The sequence below is a fragment of a genome, unplaced genomic scaffold (genome assembly GCF_019419815.1).
Source record: "Pyrus x bretschneideri cultivar Hongxiangsu unplaced genomic scaffold, Pyrus_bretschneideri_v1 Contig19, whole genome shotgun sequence".
Taxonomy (NCBI): domain Eukaryota; kingdom Viridiplantae; phylum Streptophyta; class Magnoliopsida; order Rosales; family Rosaceae; genus Pyrus; species Pyrus x bretschneideri.
The window spans coordinates 1931376-1953752 of record NW_025999490.1 but is presented as its reverse complement, the minus strand read 5'-3'; the positions used below and the strand labels follow the sequence as shown (position 1 = coordinate 1953752).

At 37.3% G+C, this 22377-nt stretch overlaps 2 protein-coding genes, 1 non-coding gene and 2 pseudogenes across 3 annotated transcripts; 1 reads left to right on the top strand and 4 right to left on the bottom strand.

The window, feature by feature from the left end:
- Nucleotides 1–41: 41 nt before the first annotated feature.
- On the bottom strand, nt 42–2195 carry LOC103952432 (annotated as a pseudogene).
- On the top strand, nt 1548–1621 carry TRNAF-GAA. The gene has a single exon. It is a non-coding gene; the product is annotated as a tRNA-Phe (tRNA).
- A 2969-nt stretch (nt 2196–5164) lies between the features above and the next one.
- On the bottom strand, nt 5165–6186 carry LOC103952431 (annotated as a pseudogene).
- A 564-nt stretch (nt 6187–6750) lies between these two features.
- Nucleotides 6751–8760, bottom strand: LOC103952349 (berberine bridge enzyme-like 26). Its single transcript, XM_009363918.2, is given in 2 exon segments — nt 6751–7638; nt 7640–8760. Coding segments are annotated over 2 exon segments (1590 nt in total). The 5' UTR covers nt 8555–8760; the 3' UTR covers nt 6751–6963.
- An 8927-nt stretch (nt 8761–17687) lies between these two features.
- Nucleotides 17688–19449, bottom strand: LOC103952347 (berberine bridge enzyme-like 15). Its single transcript, XM_009363917.3, is given in 2 exon segments — nt 17688–18995; nt 18997–19449. Coding segments are annotated over 2 exon segments (1587 nt in total). The 5' UTR covers nt 19402–19449; the 3' UTR covers nt 17688–17813.
- Between the last annotated feature and the right edge of the window lie 2928 nt (nt 19450–22377).

The following is a 22377-nucleotide window of genomic DNA, read 5'->3' as shown; positions in this document are numbered from 1 at the left end:
TCAAAACTCAAGCGGTGTGGGAAGAACCTTCTCGTGTCTCTTTCTTCCAATTTCTCTTTTGACACGTCGATACAACAAAACAACAAAGCTTCCTCTCTTTGCACAATTAAAGTTTACTGTCATGTGGCATGAAAGCTTATACCAGCTGGTAATCCTTCACTCTAGGAAATCTTACAAGGCTTATGCTGCTTGGTAAGAAAACATTAAATTTTCTAATTACCAGCTTTTCACATGCTGGTTAATCCATGCATTACCCTAGAAAATATCTGGCGATAGGCATTTCTTACTGAAGTTGTTTGGCCTGTTATCTGCATATGAAAGGCTCATATGAAAAAGCACTTAACTTCTGTAAAGAAACCAAACCAGAAGAAACATTTTGTTTCAAACCTCTGTGATTGCAAACAAAGAAGGAAGAGGAGGAATGCTTTGTTCATTTCTGAAGAAGTTATCTGGATCAACCTTGCTCTTCACTTGTGCCAGCCTCTTGAAGTTACCCTTGAAGTACCTTGTTCCCCAAGCACTTGCCTCCAAGTAGCTTGTGTTGTCTTCTTGTTGGCACCCAAATCAAGATCCTTGTAATTTATATAGGCACCCCTTGGAGACCTGGAAACATAAGGGCCCATGAATATGTAAAGCATTCTTATCCAGTTGATATGCTTGTTGGTTTCCTCCACCCCGCTTCCATCCCACTTCACTATGTACTGTATGTTGAACAAATTACCTTATCTGTGAGGAAATGGAGTTTCATATTCTGAAATCTCATTCATTCTTCCACATATGGATCCAAAATTATGTACACATTTTGTTCCTGCTGAAACCTCTCCCAAATCCCCTGGAGTCCCGGTTTGGGTATTGGGTTCTTCACAAAGTCGGATTTGGCTTTGAAATTCATCTTCCAGAGGGGATTTTTAGATAGCAAGACATCTGAGGGCTGGTCTTTTTGGAATCCAGGCAAAGTACTGAGCTGATTGGATCCAACTCATCTCAATGCAGTCTTTTGCCTGCAATCCCAGCTCAGGAAAGCTCAGCTTCATCAGTGGCATTAATCTGTCAATTCCTCCAAGAAACAGTGATTGGAAAGATGCTTAAACAGTTTTCTGATTCCCAATCCCCACATTCTGAATTATGACTCGGATGAAAAGATCCTCATGAAATTTATCTGCAATGTATTGCCATCTGTGAACAAGGCTGCCGGCTCCTGCTGCTAGGGTTTTGTGAACTGTAAAACCGGTCACGATCTTCGGAACCTGAATCAATTTGATTTTCCAAGAAACTATGACCCCAAAACTTGATCCTCCACCTCCTCTGATGGCCCAAAACAAATCCTCACCCATTGTTCTGTCAAGGATTCTTCCGTTCACATCAATGAATCGAGCATCTACGACATTATCAGCTGCCAGGCCGTGCTTCCTGATTAGGGTTCCAAACCCACCTCCACTCAAGTGCCCTCCAATACCAACAGTAGGGCACAATCCTCCTGGAAATCCATGGACCCCACTTTTCTTGGCAATGCTATAATAAAGCTCAAAACATACTTTAGGAAAGAGGTTCAGGTAGCTCAACTGGTTAGAGCAAAGGACTGAAAATCCTTGTGTCAGTGGTTCGAATCCACTTCTAAACGGGCGAAGGGTCAAAAGGACACGTAACCAGGAGCGGGCCAGATTTTTTAATTCAAGTGAAAGAGGAAGCCAAAAAGCCGTATAGTGCAGGAGGCAGATTTTCAAAAGAAAACGGTTGATTACCAGGATTGGTTCTAAGTGTGGCTCCCGACTGAACCCAAGCTGTCTCATCTGCAAGGTTGACCTCAATGTACCGGAGATTGATCAAGTCAATGATGATAAATGGGGTTTTGCAGAGGTAAGATAGGCCTTCATAATCATGTCGTCCACTTTTAACCCTGACTTGCAAGCCAAGTTTCTTGCTGCAAAGAACAGCTGCTTGGATTTCAGACTCATGGAAAGATGTGACAAGGAGAAGAGGCTTGGAGTTTAACCATCTGGGGTTTTGTTGGGAAGATTGCAAAAGATGAATACAAGAAGAGTTTGAGGTGTGAATGTTTTGATCAGAAATTTGGTGTAGTAACTGGATTTTTCTGTCATGCACTGACTGAAAATTTCACTACTGATGGAAACCGAAATTGCAAATGGAACTGAGACCAAAAACAAAGAAGCTAATAGTTTAATGAACTCCATCTCTTTGAGGAATTTAGGCCTTCAGATTCTCATGATACTGGTTTGGCTGCATATATATATTGAATGGTCCATTTTCTTGGTGGGGATGAAATATTTAACTTAACTAGCAAGCTATAGTAGATATGCTGAATTCGGCTTTTTCTACTCATCTGGTGCGTATTTATAGGAACAAAAGGAAACAAAGTGATGATTCCGATGGAGTGAATTGAGGGTCTACCATCTACCACATTAAAGCAAAAAATTTGCATATAATTCAATCGGCACTAGGCATTTGAAGTTAAACTCTTGCCGTTTTCTTGTTGAGATAGTAACCCACGCAAGTCATCTAACCTTACTTATTTTGTGCAAAATATCTGGCTATTTAAATATGGAGTCATTGACCCTAACATATGATACGATATTGAAATTTTTGTATGAAACTGTAATTTATAATTAAATTTTTTATAATCTGCAAAAATATCAAGCTGTAGTTTGCTGATATGTAAAAAAAAATTAAGCATATAGAGGCTAAGGATTGTCCTCATTTTTTGTCACTTAAGCACTAGTAGCAAGAGTCAACTGAATTCATTCTTATTAATGAAGTAGAAGACGTAGCCAATTCCACTTGGTGCAACATTGGCACAACATATGGGCTAATGCACGTGGGACTTTCCGTATGCTCTGAGTTCTGCATGGTTGCAATGTGTGGTCGAACTACATATTCCACCTGCCAACTTACAAAGCTCCATCTAGAACTAGATCTTCACATATACCTTTAATGCACCAACTGGCTCTTCGCTTTGAGGGCGAAAATGCCCGACTCGATCCTCCCGTTCTAGGCGTCTAGGATGGAAAGGGATCCTTTCCGATCAAATCCATTTAGTTTGGAATCCAGACCGTTGAATTTTGATCCAACGTTATAGTTATTAAAACTTTTAAGAGGTCCCCTGTTTATAACCGTTTGATTAAATTTTAACGATTCAGATTTCGAACTAGGTGAATTTGGTATAAAGGGATCCAGAGGAAATCCCTTTCCATCTAGGATCAACATGTGTTGAAAGGGTCATATCTGCTGACATCATCAAACGTGATGTGGCAGCTGATTTGCATGCCACATTACTTAATTAAATGTTTCAAGAACACACACCTAAAAGGGGCACTCGATACAAGGGGTTGATTGTTGTCCACATCACTGATCCACAGTTTTTTATGTTTCTCATTGTTCTTCTAAGTCGTCAACATCTTCGTGGAAGTACCACATAGGTTTTTAGATATAAGGAAGCTTCGCTGCGTTTGTAGTTTGAAGATGATTTATTACGATAATCGTCATGTATTATCGGAGAGTTTGAGACTCATTATTCCAGTCATTAAGAAAATTAGCCATTTTACTTGACATTATTAAGAGTTTCGTACAGGAAAGGCTTTTAACTACATCAGAGATCATAACATATAACTTAAGTTACGATTATAAGAGGTTGTTATGTCATCATTATTTTAATCCTATCATTAGGCTTTGCTAGGTCTGAGAACTGGCTTGGGCCTTATTAATGCCCTCTCGGCCCAATAAATCTGTTAAGTAACTCGAGAGTCAAAACAGGAATATCCGAAACGCAGGTCCACAAAAATAATTTTTTTTTTTTTTTTTATCAAACTGTAAATTTTGTTAGATTAGATGTTAGATTAGTTACATGCAGAATTTGAATCCACACGTCATACAAAAGCTCAACACATTTTCACCGCCACAAAAATACTTCCTTGGGTGGGCGAGTTTATCGAGACCACGCCTGACTCATTTTATGCGAGTGGGTGTGGGGTTTACTGGTGGTTACCCCAATAACGAAAACGTTTCTAAATTGAATTTCTTAGAATCGGAAATAACCAATCAAACTTAACCCCCTTAATTAAGCACACGTCATCCCAAGCTTGTGTTTTTATGAGACTTACTTGTCTTTATTAACAAACTTTTATTATCTGAACATCATAAGTGTAATATTCATTATGTTTATTATCATCTAAATATCATACCTGCAACAAATTATTGAATTTAGAGATCGTTTAGTTATCTGTGTGTGTTAATAAATCAATGGTTTTGGCAACAAGTATCATCCTCATGATAAACCTTCCACTCGTTTTATGCATATAAATAATTAAAGGATCTTCAAATTAATAATTTTTTTGCCTATATAACATTTAGATAATGAGAAAGAGATTGAACAATTCTGATTATGATGTTTAGACTGTAAATTAAGGTTCGTTATCATAAGGGTACACGCATTATGCTATTAGGAAACTTGTCAACTTGATTCTAAAATTCAACTCTTAAATTGGGCATTCGTATTTGATTATCAATAATACTAGCTTATCTGTTGAAAAAAAGAAAAAGAAAGATGGAGGGTCATATTAAAATTTGTCAATTTGATTCTAAAATCCAACAACTCTTAAATTGGTACAAAATTTTGCTCGCTCTTGAAGAAGTTTTCGTAATCAACCTCACCCTTTATCTTAGCTAATCGCTCAAAATTTCGTTTGAAATACTTTTCACCCCAAACCTTTGCTTCCTCCAAAGTTCCTTTGATATTTCTTCCAATGTCCAAATCCCTGTAGTTAATATATGCAGCCCTAGGGTTTTTAGTCACAAATGGAGCCATGAAGTTGTAAACCCTATTGATCCCCTCCAAATGCTTCTCAGCCAAAGCTCCGCCCTCAAATCACTTAGTGAAGTACTGAATGTTGTACAAGACTCCAGCTCTATGTGGAAACGGAGTAAAATCTTCTGGAATCTCAGCCATTTGTCCACCATACGGATCCCAAATCATTATAGCAGGAGCGTCACCATCTTGCATCACCTTCCATATGGCTTCTAAGTGCTTTTCTGAGATGGATTTTGTCACAAAATCACTTTTGGCTTTGAAGAAGCCCTTTTGGACATGGTTTCTGTCGAAATAAAGCTCTAATTGCTGTCCGGGATCCTCACCATTGATGTAGAAAATAGATTAAATCCAGCTTATTTCCTTGCAGTCCTCAGGTTTCAAACCCAACTCAGGAAAGCTCTTTTGCATCAAGGGGACTAGCTGATCAGTGGTGCCAAGAAACAAGGCATTGAAATTGGCCTGGATTGTTTTGCCACCTTGTGAACCTTTTCCCGTAAAAAGAATGACTCTTATGAACAGATCTTTATGAAACCTGGGAGCAATGGCTTGCCACTTGTGAACCAATTTGGTTGCGTTTTGTTCTAGGGTTCTGGGGATTGTGAAAACCGTGACCTTCGGAGGGACCGGAGCCAACTTGATCTTCCATTCAAGTACAACTCCAAGCTTGCAGCTCCACCTCCTCTAATGGCCCAAACTAAGTCCTCCCGGCCCCATCGATTGTCTGTCAACAACAGCTCCGTCTGCTGTGACCACGATTGCATCCACAGCATTATCACTTGAAAGCCCAAATTTCCTCATCAATACGCCCTGCCTCCGCCGGTGATATGTCCACCAACACCAATGGTAGGGCAAACACCAGCTGTGAAACCAAGTTTGCCTCTGCTTTCGTTGGCAACATGGTAGTTAAGCTCACCAAGTGTTGTACCGGATTGAACCCATGCAGTGCGTTTTTCTCTGTTGACTTTAACCTTATTAGACTTGACGAGATCGATGATGATGAAGGGTACATCTGCTTTGTAAGAGAGGGCCTCATAGTCGTGACCCCCGCTTCGAATCCTAACCTGCAGGCGATGTATTTTACGACAAATGATGGCAGCTTGCACGTGTTCGTATAGATACGGTGTGATGATGTATAGAAGCTTCTGATTCGTGGTGTTGAATCTAAGGTTTTGGATGGAGGACTCAAAGGCGGATGAAAATGAAGGGGAATGAGTATCGAGCAAAAATGTGCTTACGTTGGTTAAAGATTCTTTAGAATGGAAGCCAACGCAACTATCAAAATTTAATTCATGGATGAGGTTATATCTTGCAGAAGAAACTGAGAAGAAGAGAGAAACTACTGCAAATGTTAGAAGGTGAGGCATTTTTACTTCCCGCTCCAATATTGCTTCTGTTGGCTGCTTAATTTAAACTTTAATTTCTCTCTTAAAATCGGAAAAGAATTTTGTAACTGGAAACAAATTAAAGCACATTGAAACTGAAAGCTCAACAAATTTCCTTAATAATGATATCGGTTATAAATAAAGAATTGTGCTTTTGTGTTTATAGAATGTTTCGAGTACATTTTCTTGAAACACAATCAATGGTCAGCGTTGCTAAAGAAAAAAAATCAATGGTCAGTTAGCTAGTTGACCAAAGGAAAACTAAAAAAGAAGTATAACTTTTGTTACGACCCTTTGAATTAGTTGAAGTAAAAACCTTTGTGAGCTTGAGGGTGCCTATATTATGTTGAGAATTATTATCAAATTAGTTTATCAGTATAATTTGTAAATTTTTTTCACATAACTTAACTTGAGTGAAAGTGTTCGCACACTGCCTAACCATCAGTTTAACCCATGTTTACGGGCTAAGCCATTGAAAAGAACTATTATTTAAGTTATTTGCTAGAATAAACCCATTAATCCATAGTGCATATTAGTTACATTACCTTTTTTTTTTTTCTCTTCCAATTAGTTACATTACCTTTTTCTATAGTAGCTGAATGTTGAGACTAGAGACAAAAGAGACTTCTCTGAAATTTTTATTGTTGCACATAATTGGTTAAACAATAAGCTTAAAAAAGGCACACTAATCAAACCAATTAAATGCTTAATATACTGAAAAAATCAGTCTAGCTCCTAGCTCTAGTAATGGCCTCGAGTTCATGGAAGAGGCGGGATGCTCTGCTCATGCCGGAAGAAGTTATCAGGATCGACTTTGGTCTTAATTTTTACCAATCTGTTAAAGTTGCTCTTGAAATACCTGTAACCCCAAGAACTTGCTTCAATAAAGCTCGTGTTGCTCTTCTTGTTAGTCCCGAAATCAAGATCCCTATAATTCACATATGCCTGCCTTGGAAACATTGTGACGTAAGGACCCATGTAAATGTAAAGTTTCCTAATCCAATCCATGTGCTTTGACTCATTATCTCCAGCTTGCCATACAGTCGCGTATTGAATTTTAAAAAGAACTTTCCGATGGGGAAAAGGGATTGCGCTTTCAGAAATCTTGCTCATCATTCCCCCATATGGGTTCAAAATCATCAGTGGAGAGGGCTCTTCCAGCAACCTCTTCCATAGCCCCTTAAGTGCAATTTCTGGAATCGGATTCTTGACAAAGTCTGACTTGGCTTTGAAGTAGACCTTGGGTAGGGTAGCTTTTCCTTCAAGCAAAATCTCAGTAGGGGTTCCACTTGGGTACCCTGCTATATATAGCACCGATTCAATCCAACTTGTTTCAGTACAATCTTTTTTTGTCAAACCCAATTCAGGGAAGCTTTTTTGCATGACATTAAGTAATCTTTTAGAATCTCCAAGAAAGTGAGCTTGGTAAACAGCTTGTGACAGTTTTACTGCCGGTAATGGTATCATTGGATACTTGTATGAGAACTCTAATAAAGAGATCTTCATCAAGAAATGGAGCTACTTGTTGCCATCTATGGAGGAGCTTTGTGGCACCTTGTTCCAAGGTCTTGGCAACTGAAAAAACTGTCACATTTGCGGGAACTGAAACCAACTTTATCTTCCACCAAAGGATGATTCCAAAGCTTGCTCCTCCACCTCCTCTTATTGCCCAAAACAACTCCTCTCCCATTGCTTTTCGATCAAGAATTTGCCCATTAACGTCTATGATTCGTGCATCAATGGCGTTATCAGCACCAAGGCCATATTTTCTCATCATGGAACCATATGCACCTCCAGTTATATGCCCACCAATGCCTAGACTCGTGCAAAGTCCGGCAGGGTAGCCATGAGTTTGGCTTTTCTCTGCAATTCTGTAGTAGACTTCACCAATGGAGGCGCCGGCTTGAATCCATGCAGTGTTGGATTTGATATCAACATTGACCGATCGAAGCTTGGCAAGGTCTACAACAATGAAAGGTGTTTCAATTTGGGATACATAAGAGAGGCCTTCATAATCATGCCCTCCACTTCGGACCCTGAGATGTATTCGAAGCTTTTTCGAGCAAATAACAGCAGCTTGAACTTGCGAATCATGCAGTGGTGTGAAAATAAACTCTGGCTTTGGCACTGAATGGACCAAGTACCTGAGGTTTTGTGCCGAAGATTCAAGAACGGATGTGAAGCTAGAATTTTTCGGAGTGAAAAAGGTCGTAGAGAATGGAATATAAGTCTTAGATTTATGTGACAGGCATTGGATAAAATTAGCTTGTGTTGAAAGTGGAGGATGTGCCCACAAAGCTGATGGCAAAAGAAATAGAAAAATTGAAGAAATTGAAAAGATCGGAAGCATTTTTTTTTTTTTGCTTGTTTTAGTTTCTTTGCTGGCGTTGAGAAAATATCCTGGTTCCTTTGTTGCTTTATTGAAGCATGAAGGCCTCTCACTCGCAGTGAGCTAATGCAGACGTAGTCTGTTATATTAATTTACATTGTTGGCTTATTACCTAACATGACCTAAATCATTATAGTTATCTACTCCCTCTTCCTCCAAATGGGAGAATTTTTTATTATGTCCGGAATAAAAATGGTACACTACGTGTTTTTATATAAGTAGTGTGAAATTTTATTTTTTAAGTTATTAATTTTTTAATACATATATCTTATTATTTCTATAATAACACATGATAGTATATACTATCATGTGTTCTGGTCATATTGAAAATTCTCTCCAAATGGACCTAAATCATTAGGCCGGCCTCATCTTCATTCATGACCGGCCACAACGTCTTGTTGGCATTCGAAAAATCGAAGTTCGAATAATTTGTATTTCCAGAATTAGAATCCTTTCAGCAGTTAATTAGCAAGTTGCACAACGACTACAGTAGTATGAACTTTATTTATAATTAGACCTTTAAATCAATCAGTTAAGTAGCATGAACACAACTGGTGGTGTCAAGAAAAATAATTAATTGGTAATGCTAGGGAGTTCCAGTTTTTCAAACCAAATTTGCATACCTATGATGCGGTTGTAGTTAATTAGAATATTAATTAAGTATCGATTAATGTGTTTGTTTCTTATTGGTGATAAGCCATTTGATTTGCAAATTTGATTTAAAATTTGATATCTCTACCATTATCTTATATATAAAGCTAATAGAAAAGGTGAATAGTGATTTTGGTGTGACTAAGCTTCCACAAAAAATATTTGGACAAAAATGTTCTCAAGACAAAAAAACTTCAAAGGCATCCCATAATAGTGCATTAAATAAGGCAGGGGCATTTTTGTCATTTTAATAGTTTTTAAAAATATTTTAATGAGTGTTGATAGACCCACCCCATTGTCTTATTTCCCTACCCACGTTATAATCTCACCCACTATAAAAGTTTAAAATTTTGAAATCCTATTTTTCCACCCACCATAATTCCTAAAATAACCTTCACCACAGTTCCATTGTTCCGTTTTCACGACCAAGGGGACAAAATAGATGATTGGATGGAACTTAACCCAATAAAACAAAATTTTGTAAAAAATTTCTATATCCAAATTCCAAAAATTTCTGAAAAATTCCAAATGCACTACAATGAGATGCCTTGAAAATTGGATGGAACCTAATCTAATAAAACAAACCCAAAATTTGCAATCACCATGATCGTACTCCAATATTAGACGATATCATTTGCATAGAATAATATGCAGAGTAATCAAACCCTAATCAGGTAAATTCAAGCTTATTTGAATTGATTTGAGGAAAAAATGGCCACCACAGTTGGGATTTCAAATTCAAAGAATAAAGGAATTTCAATTCAGAGAGTGCAAAATTTCAATTCATCTACATTTCAATTCCTTTGCAGAAGATAGCAAGAATTTATGAGGGCAGGTGCGAATGAACTCCAAAGAAAAATTCTAGATTCGAAGAGAGTGAGATGGGATGAACGCTAGATTCAAAGAGAGAGAGATTCACGACGTTGGTCAAATGCCATAAAAAACAATTCTATGACGCCTAAAAAGTGCCATCATGTGCATGGCATTTATTAGGGACAAAGAGAGAGAACTTATGTACTAAAATGGTAAACATGGGATGAGAGAGAGACGGTGGCGGTTGGTGGAGAAGCCATAGCAGTTGATGTAGAAGGCGACAAGAGATAAACCAAGAGAGAAGCAAGAGGGAGAGAGAAATATAATAGGGCTGAAAAGTCTTTTTCTAGAAAATTAAACATGTTATTATTATTTTATTAAAAGGTGGGTGGAAAATAGGACAATGGTGTGAGGGTTAGTAGCACTCATTTTAATTAGTCCCTCATAATATGCTAGTAATAATGTGATTTAATTTCTCTATTTTTAAACACGTTTAAAACATTTTAAAATGCATGTAACACCAAAAAAATGACAAAAATAAGCAGTGCACACCCTTATATAATTTTAGCCATTAAATTAAATAAATAAATAAAAAATCACAATTTTAAAATTCTTCATGGATATGGTGGCTTATCATTTCTATTTTCTTCTCTCTCTTGATGTGGAGATAAATGGACAAGGATTGTCTGCCCTCCCACTTCCGGTGCCTTCTTGTGCCCTCCTGTTTTGTGTGGTCACTATTAAGTCACGTCAACATTTTATATTATTATTTTTATAGAGATAATAAGACAAAAATGAATAGTAATATAAAATGTTAATGTGGCTTGACCGTAACCACACAAACAGAAGGGCACGAGAGGGTACCGAAAGTGGGAGGGCAGACAATCCGTGTCCGAGATAAATAGCATATATACAAGAGTTTGCTTCAACTTGGGGGACACCATAATCATATATCAACAAGGAAATATCCGAATCTCAGTTGGCCTATCACAGAAAGTCGGAGCGGAGCTATTCACAGGCCTTAAAAGCCATCTACAACTGAAAAAGTTGAATATAGTTATGTTCAAAATTATAATCTGTAAACAAATTATTTTTAAATCAAGTCATACTCATATACCATTTATAACTGAAAGGATTAAACATATTTTCCCCAAGAATTTATTAGTTTTAAGCTTATACTATAAATTTATTAGTTAATTTAATTAAACTACTGTTATATGTTTTCAAATATAATCGTTGAATTTGAATCAATTATTGTAATTCTAATACTTCTTTGACTAAATAATGACCTAGTGGATTCTATAGAATTATAACCCAGTCATCAATAAATTAATTATTTTTTTACTTTTAAACCATCAACTCTCTGTTTTTTTTTTGGACAAATGTGTGACAACCGTCCCTAATTTTACAATTTTATAAATTTTAAAAGCGTGATTTTACGAAAATGCCCTTAGAGGCAAGGGTGTTGACCTTAGTTGACCATCGGTTAGAGACACGTGGGACTTATTCTTTTAGTATGTCCTTGTAGTACTTGTCTTTACGAACGCATAGGCGAAAGTGGTTTGCAAGTTCGATTTATAACGGTATAGTTACGAACGTTTGAAACTAGTTAATTATATTTTAGATTATAAGTGTTAACTCCCACTTTGTGGGAAGGGGGAACCAATCAGAAAATTTGGAGATTAGAAGCAACCAATTAGGAGGAGAGAGGGAAGCTCTCAGCCTCCCTCCCATTTTTCTTCCATGGCCTTTGAACACCCAAAAACCCGGTTTTGACCCGCGGTGGTTTCCGGCGATTCTCACCCGTTTCTCAGTTGATTTTCACCCATTTATCACCATCAAACCTTATCATCATATCCCAACATTCAATTCTAACCAAAATTTGCATGAAATGGTAGAAATTTCACGAAGAACACCCATGGGTGCCGTGGGAAACTTACTCGAAATCTACCCATTTGTGAAACGTTTTCCTTCATTTACCACTACCAAAACACTCCCCTAGAACCCAGGAACAAATCCCAAGCAAGGGTGGAGGTATCGAAGCAAGTTTGGAGGTCGAATCGAATCACACCCAATTTTAGGGTTTCGTACGATTTTAGCAAAAGTGGAGCCTTTCTAGGCCAAATTGGACTTGTCCACAGGTATAAAGTTTACTCTAATCTTTGAGATCTTCAATTCTGTAATTTTTGAGATTTTTAAAAATAGTTGAATTTTTCGGCGAGTCGGGACGGCCGACAACCACCCGCGGTGGCGGATGCGGCGGCACGTGGCCTGTGGGCCAATGATGTTTTTTTTTAAATACTATTAGATGCCCTGGGTTCATATTTGATATCCGTATGACGTAACTTCATTATTTGGACTTAGTTTCATTTCGACACGTGAATAGGTCAAAATATGAATCGACGATCCAATCGTTGGATCATCACCAAACTTTAATATGTTAGAGTACGTAATATTTGAAGATCATAGGAACATACGGATTGGGAATCCTACTTACAGATCTTTCCGAATTGGAATTGTAAGTTTATAAAATAAAAAGTTAATCGCCACTTGAAATTGAAATTGGCAGGGATCCAACCATTGGATTGTAATGAATTTTTAGTATATTGTTCTAGAAGCATAATGTGGATCCTTGGAAATTTCGGATCGGAAATCTGGGATGCGGATCTTCCGGATCAAATCATAGGGTGTGTTCTATATAAATTATGTATTCTATTGATAAGGATTCTGAGTCATGGTTTGATAATTGTTCTAGGCGCCGATTGTTCAGTGACATTCAACCTTCGTGCTAGGGATTTATGAATTTTAGCGAGGACTCTAGGTGAGTGGGTTTTTGGTTTTCTATCCAAGTATATATGCTTTATGTTTTAGAATATGCATCTAGTGATTGCTTATGTTATTGTTGATACTGTGAACTACGAATGGACTTGATCCGTGTTTAGAGTACGTAGGCAGCCTAACGAGATGTTAGATGCAACCATACAATAAATATGACTAAATAATTGACACAATAGCCTTGTTTGGGGAATTGAGCAATGTGAAGGAGATTGATGGAAAATGTGAGATTTAACCTTATTTATTTGGTGGTTATAAATTAATGTGTGAAGAATCGTAATATTGAAGTGAAAAATAGTTAGGAATGATAGTTAATTTAACTAGTGTTTAGTTGGGCTTATCATCGATAATTATTTCCGAAGGTAAATAGTTTGGGAGTGGGGTGTTACAGCTTACGCATATTATGCCATTTGTATATATGTTTATATATTTGGAAATATTATGATATGGTTGAATTTCAGATTTACATTCTGGTATATCCATATGTATGTTACTTGCACATAATTAAATGTGAATGCTCTGAAGTGTAAAGGTTAACGCATGATGCACATGTAAGTTTAGGTGAGTTTATGGTATTAGTTGAAATGATGGAGTTATGGCATGACTACATGTAAGTTTTAGGCAACTCCGACCTTGTCGTACAAGTTGCAATAATAGGCAACTCCGACACTGTCGTACAGGTTGCCCATGAGTTGTATATGTTACAATAGATGCAGTTAGAGCTCATAACCCTGCACCTCGGTGTTAGTGCTCCCGTCCATAGCCAATGCATAGTCCTTCACGTGATGTTTACCTTCCTGCTCCTTACGCTCACCTTGGATCCAAGGTAGGTGCACAGTCCTGTCATACAGACCACTATAGGTGGTTCCGACTCGTAGGTGACCCGCGATTATTTGCACAGTCTTCACGTGATCGTAGCACTTGAGCGTACTTATTTACACCCAGTCCTGTCATACAAACCACTATAAGTGGTTCCGACTTATGTGCATGGATATGTGATGAGTTATGGGTTCAGCCGTACAAGCCACAAGAGGTGGATCCGGCTGACATATTACTTGGATATATGATGAGATGTGGATAAGTCGTACAGGTCACTATAGGTGACTCCGACTTATGAGATAGCATTAATCGATGAGATATGGATAAATCGTACAGGTCACTATAGGTGACTCCAACTTATGAGCTAGCATTGATTGATGGGATATGGATAAGTCATGCAAGTCACATTGGGTGACACCGACTTACGTGCTAATATAGACTGTTCAGCACATGATTAGTTATAATGCTTATGAGATGCTATGTCATGGTATATTTATGAAATTACTGTGGATACATTTTGATTCCACTTAGATACGTGATATGATTTGGTGAAAACTATACAGGTTTTAAGGTGAGAGGTTAATTCCTTGGTAATTGAAATTTGGTTTGAAATGTTTGTTTCACTCACTCACATTTTCTATTTTTGCACCCCTCCAGGTTCTAACAGCAGAGTGTCCGTATCTATGAGGATTCTTGGCACTTTTCAGTTCAGGTGTTTTCTTATGATGATATAATCATTACCTTACCTTACTGTACTTTACTTATCCTCTGTATCGCGTGTGTAATGGGTTCATTCCCGCTCACAGCGTATTCTGGTATTTATTCACTCTTAGGTTCAAATTAATTCATATTTTTTTTATCATCATCACACTTTTTAGCTTCGTCACGTTCCGGATGTTGACCAGCATAGTTCGATTCAGAATCCTAGTGGATATTCCGATTCGAGGTGTGTCAAATGTGACTTCATTAACAACCCAACAACTTTACAAATAAGAGGCTCAATTACAAGACCAGCACAAAATAAAAATAAGGCCTCCAAGCAAAACAAAGCCCAAACAGGAAAACAAAAAAAGACAACAAGTCGAAGCAGCCAGCTCCATAACTACCATCGACTAGAATCCACCATTGTGCACCTTCATCCTCAGCAAATACCAGAGATGCAGCCAACTGACATCCCATAAGTGGTGGAAAAGAGAGCTTCAACCTACCTCCATCAAGCACCAACTAGATCTGAGCTACATATTGTGGTCTGAGCTACATATTAAAGGAAACTAGAGGGAAGGAGATCCCACCAGTAACAATGCCAATAAAGGCATACACATGGAAGGTGGTGGTGTTTCCATCGAAGCCTTAGCTATACGCACCTTTTAAGAAGTCGTGACAAGTCGAGTGAAGAAAAGTGGCTTATAAAGCCCAAATTGAGTGAGATAGAGGAAGGACAGAGCAAAGGATTGATGGATAGGATGGTGAAGGAAAAGAAATAAGGATGTGAAGGGGAAACTAAGATTTGAAAAAGAGGGGACCAGAGCTAGGAGTGCAAGTAGATTGGGCCGAAACAATGGGGACAAAACACAAGCCAACGATCATGCAGAAAAAAAAGGAAAAAAAAAAAAAAAAAGAAACGGGAGACAGCCACCAACCCTGGACACAGCCAAGACACCAACCCTGGACGGAAGAGGGAGGAAGCAATTAAAAACAAACTCTCACAAGGGAAGAAGGAACTCTCACGAAGAGGAGAGAAGTCATATAATGACTTTGGATAACCTTTAACTCTCTTTATTTGAGATGATCTAAGTAACCTTTGGCTCCTTCCTTTTTTATTGGAACCGATCCCCTCTGAATCCTTTAAAACTAGGCCCACTAATCAATGAATCCGGGGCGTTAAAATTTGATTCAACAGCTACAAACAAAGGGGCCCTCAAAAGTTATAATAATTGTAGCTATTTGATCAAATTTCAACCGTCCGAATTTATTGATTAGTGAGCTCAATTTTGATGGATTCGAAGGGGATCCGGTTCCTTTTTTATTAACCCTTCCATAGATTGAAGCTCAATTATTTGACTCCAACTACTTCAATAATTTTAAGCTTGTGACTCCCAACCCTTTTCATAGATTTAACCTCAATTATTTGACCCTCAACAACTTTAATTATTTTAAGGTTGTGGCCCCAAACAACTTTAATTATTTTAAGGTTGTGGCCCCAAACATTGAGGATATGTGTCTCCACGTACTCCTCTCCATCGTGCATGAACAAGGGTTTACTGTTGAAAATTAAAATCAGGGCAGTTATAACATCAAATCAGATTACTTTCGAAATTATGCACAGAAAAATAAAATAAAATAAAAGACTGACTAGCAGAGATTAGTCTAAATTGCTTTCGAAATTGAGAGTGGGACAGTGTCTACCGATCGATCAGAGGACTTACATTTTCTTATTTTATTATTTGATGGAATATTGGGATTGAATTAGTTACAATAATTAACATTATATTTTATTTAGATAATGGTTATTTAGCAATTAAGCATGAGTTTATTTGATTTTGCATGACGCGGGCTTTGAGTTTTAAGCAACATGTTTCACGAGCTTTAAAGCAGACCTCACTCAGTTCATTTTTTTGAAGACTCTCCCAAACTCAAGACTGAATCTCCTCTTCTCAGTCCTCCCTCTCGTCTTATTTAATTTCCATATCCACTATTCAGTGACATTCCTTGTTATTTGTTAATTTCGTATTTTGTCCAACCAGCAGCCGGCCGACAATTCCAGGTACAATGATACAAGTTACACCATATGTTCCACATTTACATAAGCAGAGTTTAGCCAAGTCAGCCGATATTCCTTCTAGTTTTGTTCCTATTCTGCAGCAGCTATTCTCTCTCCTCTTAATCTTTCTCCACTTCTTTCCTATTCTATTTGAATGGTTACGGTTAAACATTTTGTATTGATTTTTTTATAAAGACAATAAGACAAAAAACAATATGTGAGAGGAGGGGAGAGAAGAGAATGAGAATAGGAGGGGAGAAAATCCTACTCCAAATTGCTTACTCTTTTGCAGTATCTTTTACTGGTAAAATGTAATAGATTCACCCTACTATAAGTTTATTGTTTTGGGTAATGGTTTATGCATGTCTTTTAGCAAACACTAATCTTCATCAAAGATAGAATCTCTTATTCATTATTTAAAGTTTTATTTATAACACATTAAATTCGGATAGCAACTTTGGGGTTCCTTATTAGCTCTATTTGCATCCCAAAAGGAATAGTGTTGGGCTGATCATATTGTCTGGTAACTATGTATTGGATCTTTAGATTCGTGTTGTTGAACCTGAGGTTTGCATTCACTGCAAATGCTTCTACTAGCTGCTTAATATATACTTCAATTTCTCTCTTAAAATCTACCAAGAATTAGTAACAGAAAGCGAATCGCAGAGTGGTAAATTTTCATATAGAATACGATTTTCCTCTTTAACTCACTACGTCATAAATTCAAACTCTCTCATCTCCTCTTACTCTAACTTAGAATAGTAATATTACTTGTAATAAAAGAAAAAAATAAAGAAAAGTAACTACAAGTAAATTAAGGAAGAGGATCCTCTCCTGAGCTTAGGATGGGGATCCTCCTGATCAATTCATTTAGACCGTTCAAATTTAATTCAACGGCTCCAAATAAGGACCTTCTAAAAGTTATAATAATTGCAACCGTTGGATTAAATTTGAACGTTTCGTATGGTTTGATCAGGAGGATTCTCATCTTGAGCTCATGAGAGAATCCTCTTCTGTAAATTAAAGCATGCAGAACTGAAATCTCCCATTTCTTCATTAATGATCAGTCTGAAAAGGACAACTCAAAAGTTGTAATAACCCTTTGAATCAATTAAGAAAAACTCAAAAGTTTTTTTTTTTTTTTTTCCTGACAAAAAAAAAAAAAAAAAAGAAAAATTAAGCAAAGCAGATTATTATTCTTTAAACTATTTATTATTATTCTTTAAACTATTTATTTCATTCTATAAATTTGTTTAAACAGTAAGCTTAAACAAAACACACTAATCACTCGGCCGAAGCCTTAACCTTCTGCAAATAACAATCTATAGCTCCTAGCGATCTCTAGTAACGGCCTCGTGGAAGAGGGGGGATGCTCTGCTCATGCCGGAAGAAGTTTTGAGGATCGGCTTTGGTCTTTATTTTAACCAGTCTATTAAAATTGTCCTTGAAATACCTGTAACCCCAAGAACTTGCTTGAATGAAACTTGAGCTACTCTTCTTGTTAGTCCCCAAATCAAGATCCCTATAATTCACATATGCCTGCCTTGGAAACTTTGTGACATAAGAACCCATGTAATTGTAAAGCTTCCTACTCCAATCCATGTGCTGTGCCTCGTTACCTCCAGCTTGCCATGAAGTCACGTACTGAATTTTGAAGAGAACATTTCTGTGAGGAAAAGGTATCGCGCTTTCGGAAATCCTGCTCATCATTCCGCCATACGGATTGAAAATCATCAGAGGAGAGGATTCTTGTAGTATCATCTTCCACAGCCCCTCAAGCCCCTTTTCTGGAATCGGGGTCTTGACAAAGTCTGATTTGGCTTTGAAGTAGCCCTTGGGCGTGGAGGATTTTCCTTGAAGCAAAAATTCAGGAGGAGTTGTACTTGGGTAACCTGCTATGTACATCACAGATTTGATCCAGCTCATTTCGGTACAATCCTTTCGTGTCAAACCCAATTCGGGGAAGCTTTTTTGCATGACGTTGAGTAATCTATCAACACCTCCAAGAAATTGAGCTTCGTAAAGAGTTGTGACCGATGTATTGCCGGTTTTGCTGATGATAACTCTGATGAAGAGATCATCATCAATCAGTGGAGCTACTTGTTGCCATCTGTAGAGGAGCTTCGTGGCGCCTTGTTCCAAGGTCTTTGGAACCGTAAAACCAGTCACGGTTGCTGGAACTGGAACCAACTTTACTTTCCACCAAAGGATGATACCGAAACTTGCTCCTCCACCTCCTCTAATTGCCCAAAACAGATCCTCTCCCATTGCCTTTCGATCAAGAATCTTCCCGTTAAAGTTTATGATTCGAGCATCCACAGCGTTATCAGCACCAAGGCCATATTTCCTCAACATGGAGCCATATGCACCACCAGTTATGTGCCCACCAACGCCTAGACTCGTGCAGAGTCCGGCAGGAAAGCCAAGAGTCTTGCTTTTCTCTGCAATTCTGTAGTAGAGTTCGCCAATGGTGGCACCGGCTTGAACCCATGCAGTGTTGGATTTGATATCAACACTGATAGGTTCGAAGCTTTGCGAGGTCTACGACAAGGAAAGGCGTTTCAATTTGGGAGACATAGGAGAGGCCTTCGTAATCATGGCCTCCACTTCGGACCCTGAGATGGATTCGAAGCTTTTTCGCGCAAATGACAGCAGCTTGCACATGAGAATCATGCACCGGTGTGAAAATAAACTCCGGCTTTGGCACTGAGGAGACCAAGTACCGGAGGTTTTGTGCAGTAGACTCAAGAACAGTGGTGAAGCTAGAATTTTTCGGAGTGAGAAAGTCTGAAGAGAATGGAATGGTAGTCGTAGAATAACGTGAGAGGCATTGGATAAAATTTTCTTGTGTTGAAGGTGGAGGATGCGCCCAGGAAGCTGATAGCACAAGGAAAAGATAAAGAGAAAAAATTGAAAACGTTGGAAGCATTATGTTGGCTGGTTTAAAGGCTCTTTGGTGGTGCTGAGGAAATAGTCTAGTGTCTTGTGTAGCTTTATAGAAGCTCGAAGGTCTAGTAGCGACACCAACGTATGATCTTTTTTTTTTTTTTTTTTTTTCTTTCTTTGGGGAAAAGATACCAACGTATGTTTGAGCTAATGCAAACATCACTTTTTCAACTTGAGATACATTATTGATATATTAGAAATTTTCTGTGCAAGACGTCCATCCTGTATTAAGAGGCAATAGGCAATTCAATCCCTCAAGTAAATAGTAAATGTCTTTAATGAACCGTAATTGCCTAAGTGCATCTCCATCCTTAAACTGAATAGCCCAGACAATTCGTATTAGAATATTATTATTATTTTAATAAAATAATAATAAATAATTTTTATTTTTAAATTCGAAGAATAATAAAAAATTGGATGACAGTATTTGAAAAATATTGAAATGAGGTGTAAGGTGGAAGAACATAGTTAAATATTTATAGAAAAAAATTATAATTTTTTTATACTCTTTTGTATTTTTAATTAATTAATTAATAATTATTTGTATTTTAATTAATTTTTAATAGTGACTGTCGTCAATGTGAAGTCAGCGTGATAGCACATAACCCAAGGGTTAAGTTAGGCAATTCTGGCCTAGAGGACTAACTGGGCTCCCCCATAAGGCAGTAGACTTTGGAGCGCTGGAGGAGATTTTGGAGAGAGGAGGGGGTGTGGGGGAGGAGGATTTAATCCACCATCTCTTGGGAGATAGTATCATGCTGAAAGTGTTCTAAGGTACAAATTTGTATCAATAATAGCGATACTGTGTCAATAAAAATCTTTTTGACATGTTATTCATAATTGACGGCATCAAACACCTTACTGATCAAAAATTTGTTCAAGAGAACAAGAAGTTGATCCCTCGCCTAATAACTCAAAGTTTTGGGGTCCATTGTATACCTCCCCAAGTGCAGGTTTATTAGCTCGTTTTCCCACAACTTAAGCTTTCTGGGTTCACTTATCATTTGTCAATGTGGTGTTTACTCCGAAGCACTACAGAAAAACCCGTTTAGATCATCTTGGTCAATGACTCACATCATGCGCTCCCCTTCCACAGTCAAGTGTCAACCAAAGCCACGGTCCATATCATTCGCTCATCGCGGCGTGGTGAACGGTGCATGTATGCAGTATGCTGTATAAATAAGACTCCAAAACTCGATGTGAAGTAGAATATAGACTTTGATATATCTGACCCTCATTTTTCCACCACCAATACATGCATGATTAGGCCTGTCAACATTTCCAGCCTTATGGGTTTAGTCAAAAAGTCAGTTTTGAGTAATCAAATTAGGCTAATTCCAACTTAATTATTTCCGTGTAGGTTTTCAGGGTCTAGATATCCAACTGAGGAATCTTCTTTCAACCATTAGAATTCTAAAAATCCAACTGAGGAAATAAAAAGGCTTTACATTTAGAATTAAAAAAAAATGAAAAAAATGCTTTTACTGCAATCACAAAAAACAATCATGCATATGCGTTTTATTGTGAATTCGATATCCACTGATTCTGTTATCTCTAATAATTATTTAACCTTTTAAAATTATCATTCTACTAAAAAATAAAGATAAAAAAACAGGCCCACACTGCCCAACTACCATCTGCAATAGGTTTCAAGCCTCTTTGAGGCATTTCAGCACACACTTTCCGCCGACTTGGTGAGAACGGTCAACGTAGGAGCAACCGGTGACCAACTTGAATAGTTAAGTGGATATTTCATTGAGCACAATTTTTGAGTCGTGGAAAGACGAAAACTTTATTGAATTTTAGCTGTGTAAATTTGTAATAAAGTTTTACTTATGCTTTAGGATTTGACATTTTCTTATACGCATGGAGCTTTTTACACTTTTTTTTTTTCTCTTATTTTTTTTTTTTTTTTTTTTTTTTCTAATTTCTAATTTCTTTATGACTTCTAATTCTCTTTTAACTTATTGAAAACACTTGAAAGTCAAGAAGGAGTGCATAAATTGAAATAAAAAGAGAATATGTCTTTTTTAAACCACGGCGGTATGTTACAGATTTTTTATTTTTATAAGAAATAAAGAAAATTTAAGATAATACCTATAGATGGTGGATTGGTCCTGTGGTTAAAGGGGTGGGGAATAAGCCAAGTCTTACAATTGGCTAGCAATAAATGTGTTCAAATTCGCTTTTGGTAAGAATCGAACCTAAGACCTCTTACTTTCAAATAAAGAAGAATATCCTTACACCGTAGTACATTGTTATTTTGATCTTTACATCAATAAGACAAGTCCATTGTTCTCGAACGATTATAATTAAGTGACAAAATTGCCCTTCTGTCCTTAACGAGTGAAATACTAGAAACCCTAAGTCGAACATGATTGAAGTTTTGGTAAGAATCGAACCTAATACCTCTTACTTTCAAATAAAAAAGAATATCATTACGCCGTAGTATATTGTTATTTTGATCTTTACATCAATAAGACAAGTCCATTGTTCTCGAATGATTATAATTAAGTGACAAAATTGCCCTTCTGTCCTTAACGAGTGAAATACTAGAAACCCTAAGTCGAACATGATTGAAGTTTTTGTTGCATGGTAGTTTGTAGATTCAGATTTTACGTTGCAGTTTTTGTTCTGTTATTGTCAAAATAGTTACATTCAATAGATTTAAGTATGATGGTTTTGTTAAGTTTGTTGAGCCGCACGGCTCTGTGTCAATTCTTTTGCATTTAAATTTGTATTCCCCTTTTTAAATACGTACACATAGGGTTAGAATATGATGACACATGTTTTTGACACACAATTTGTTACCAATTTTGTAGGGCCCTCTTTCTGATCATTTCGATAATTCGAATAGTCTTTTATTTCAATTCATCATTAATAAATCATCCTTACAAACTTACTTTGGGCTACGGGCGGTGAGACCAAGAGACTTTGACAATTTTATTCAATCTATATA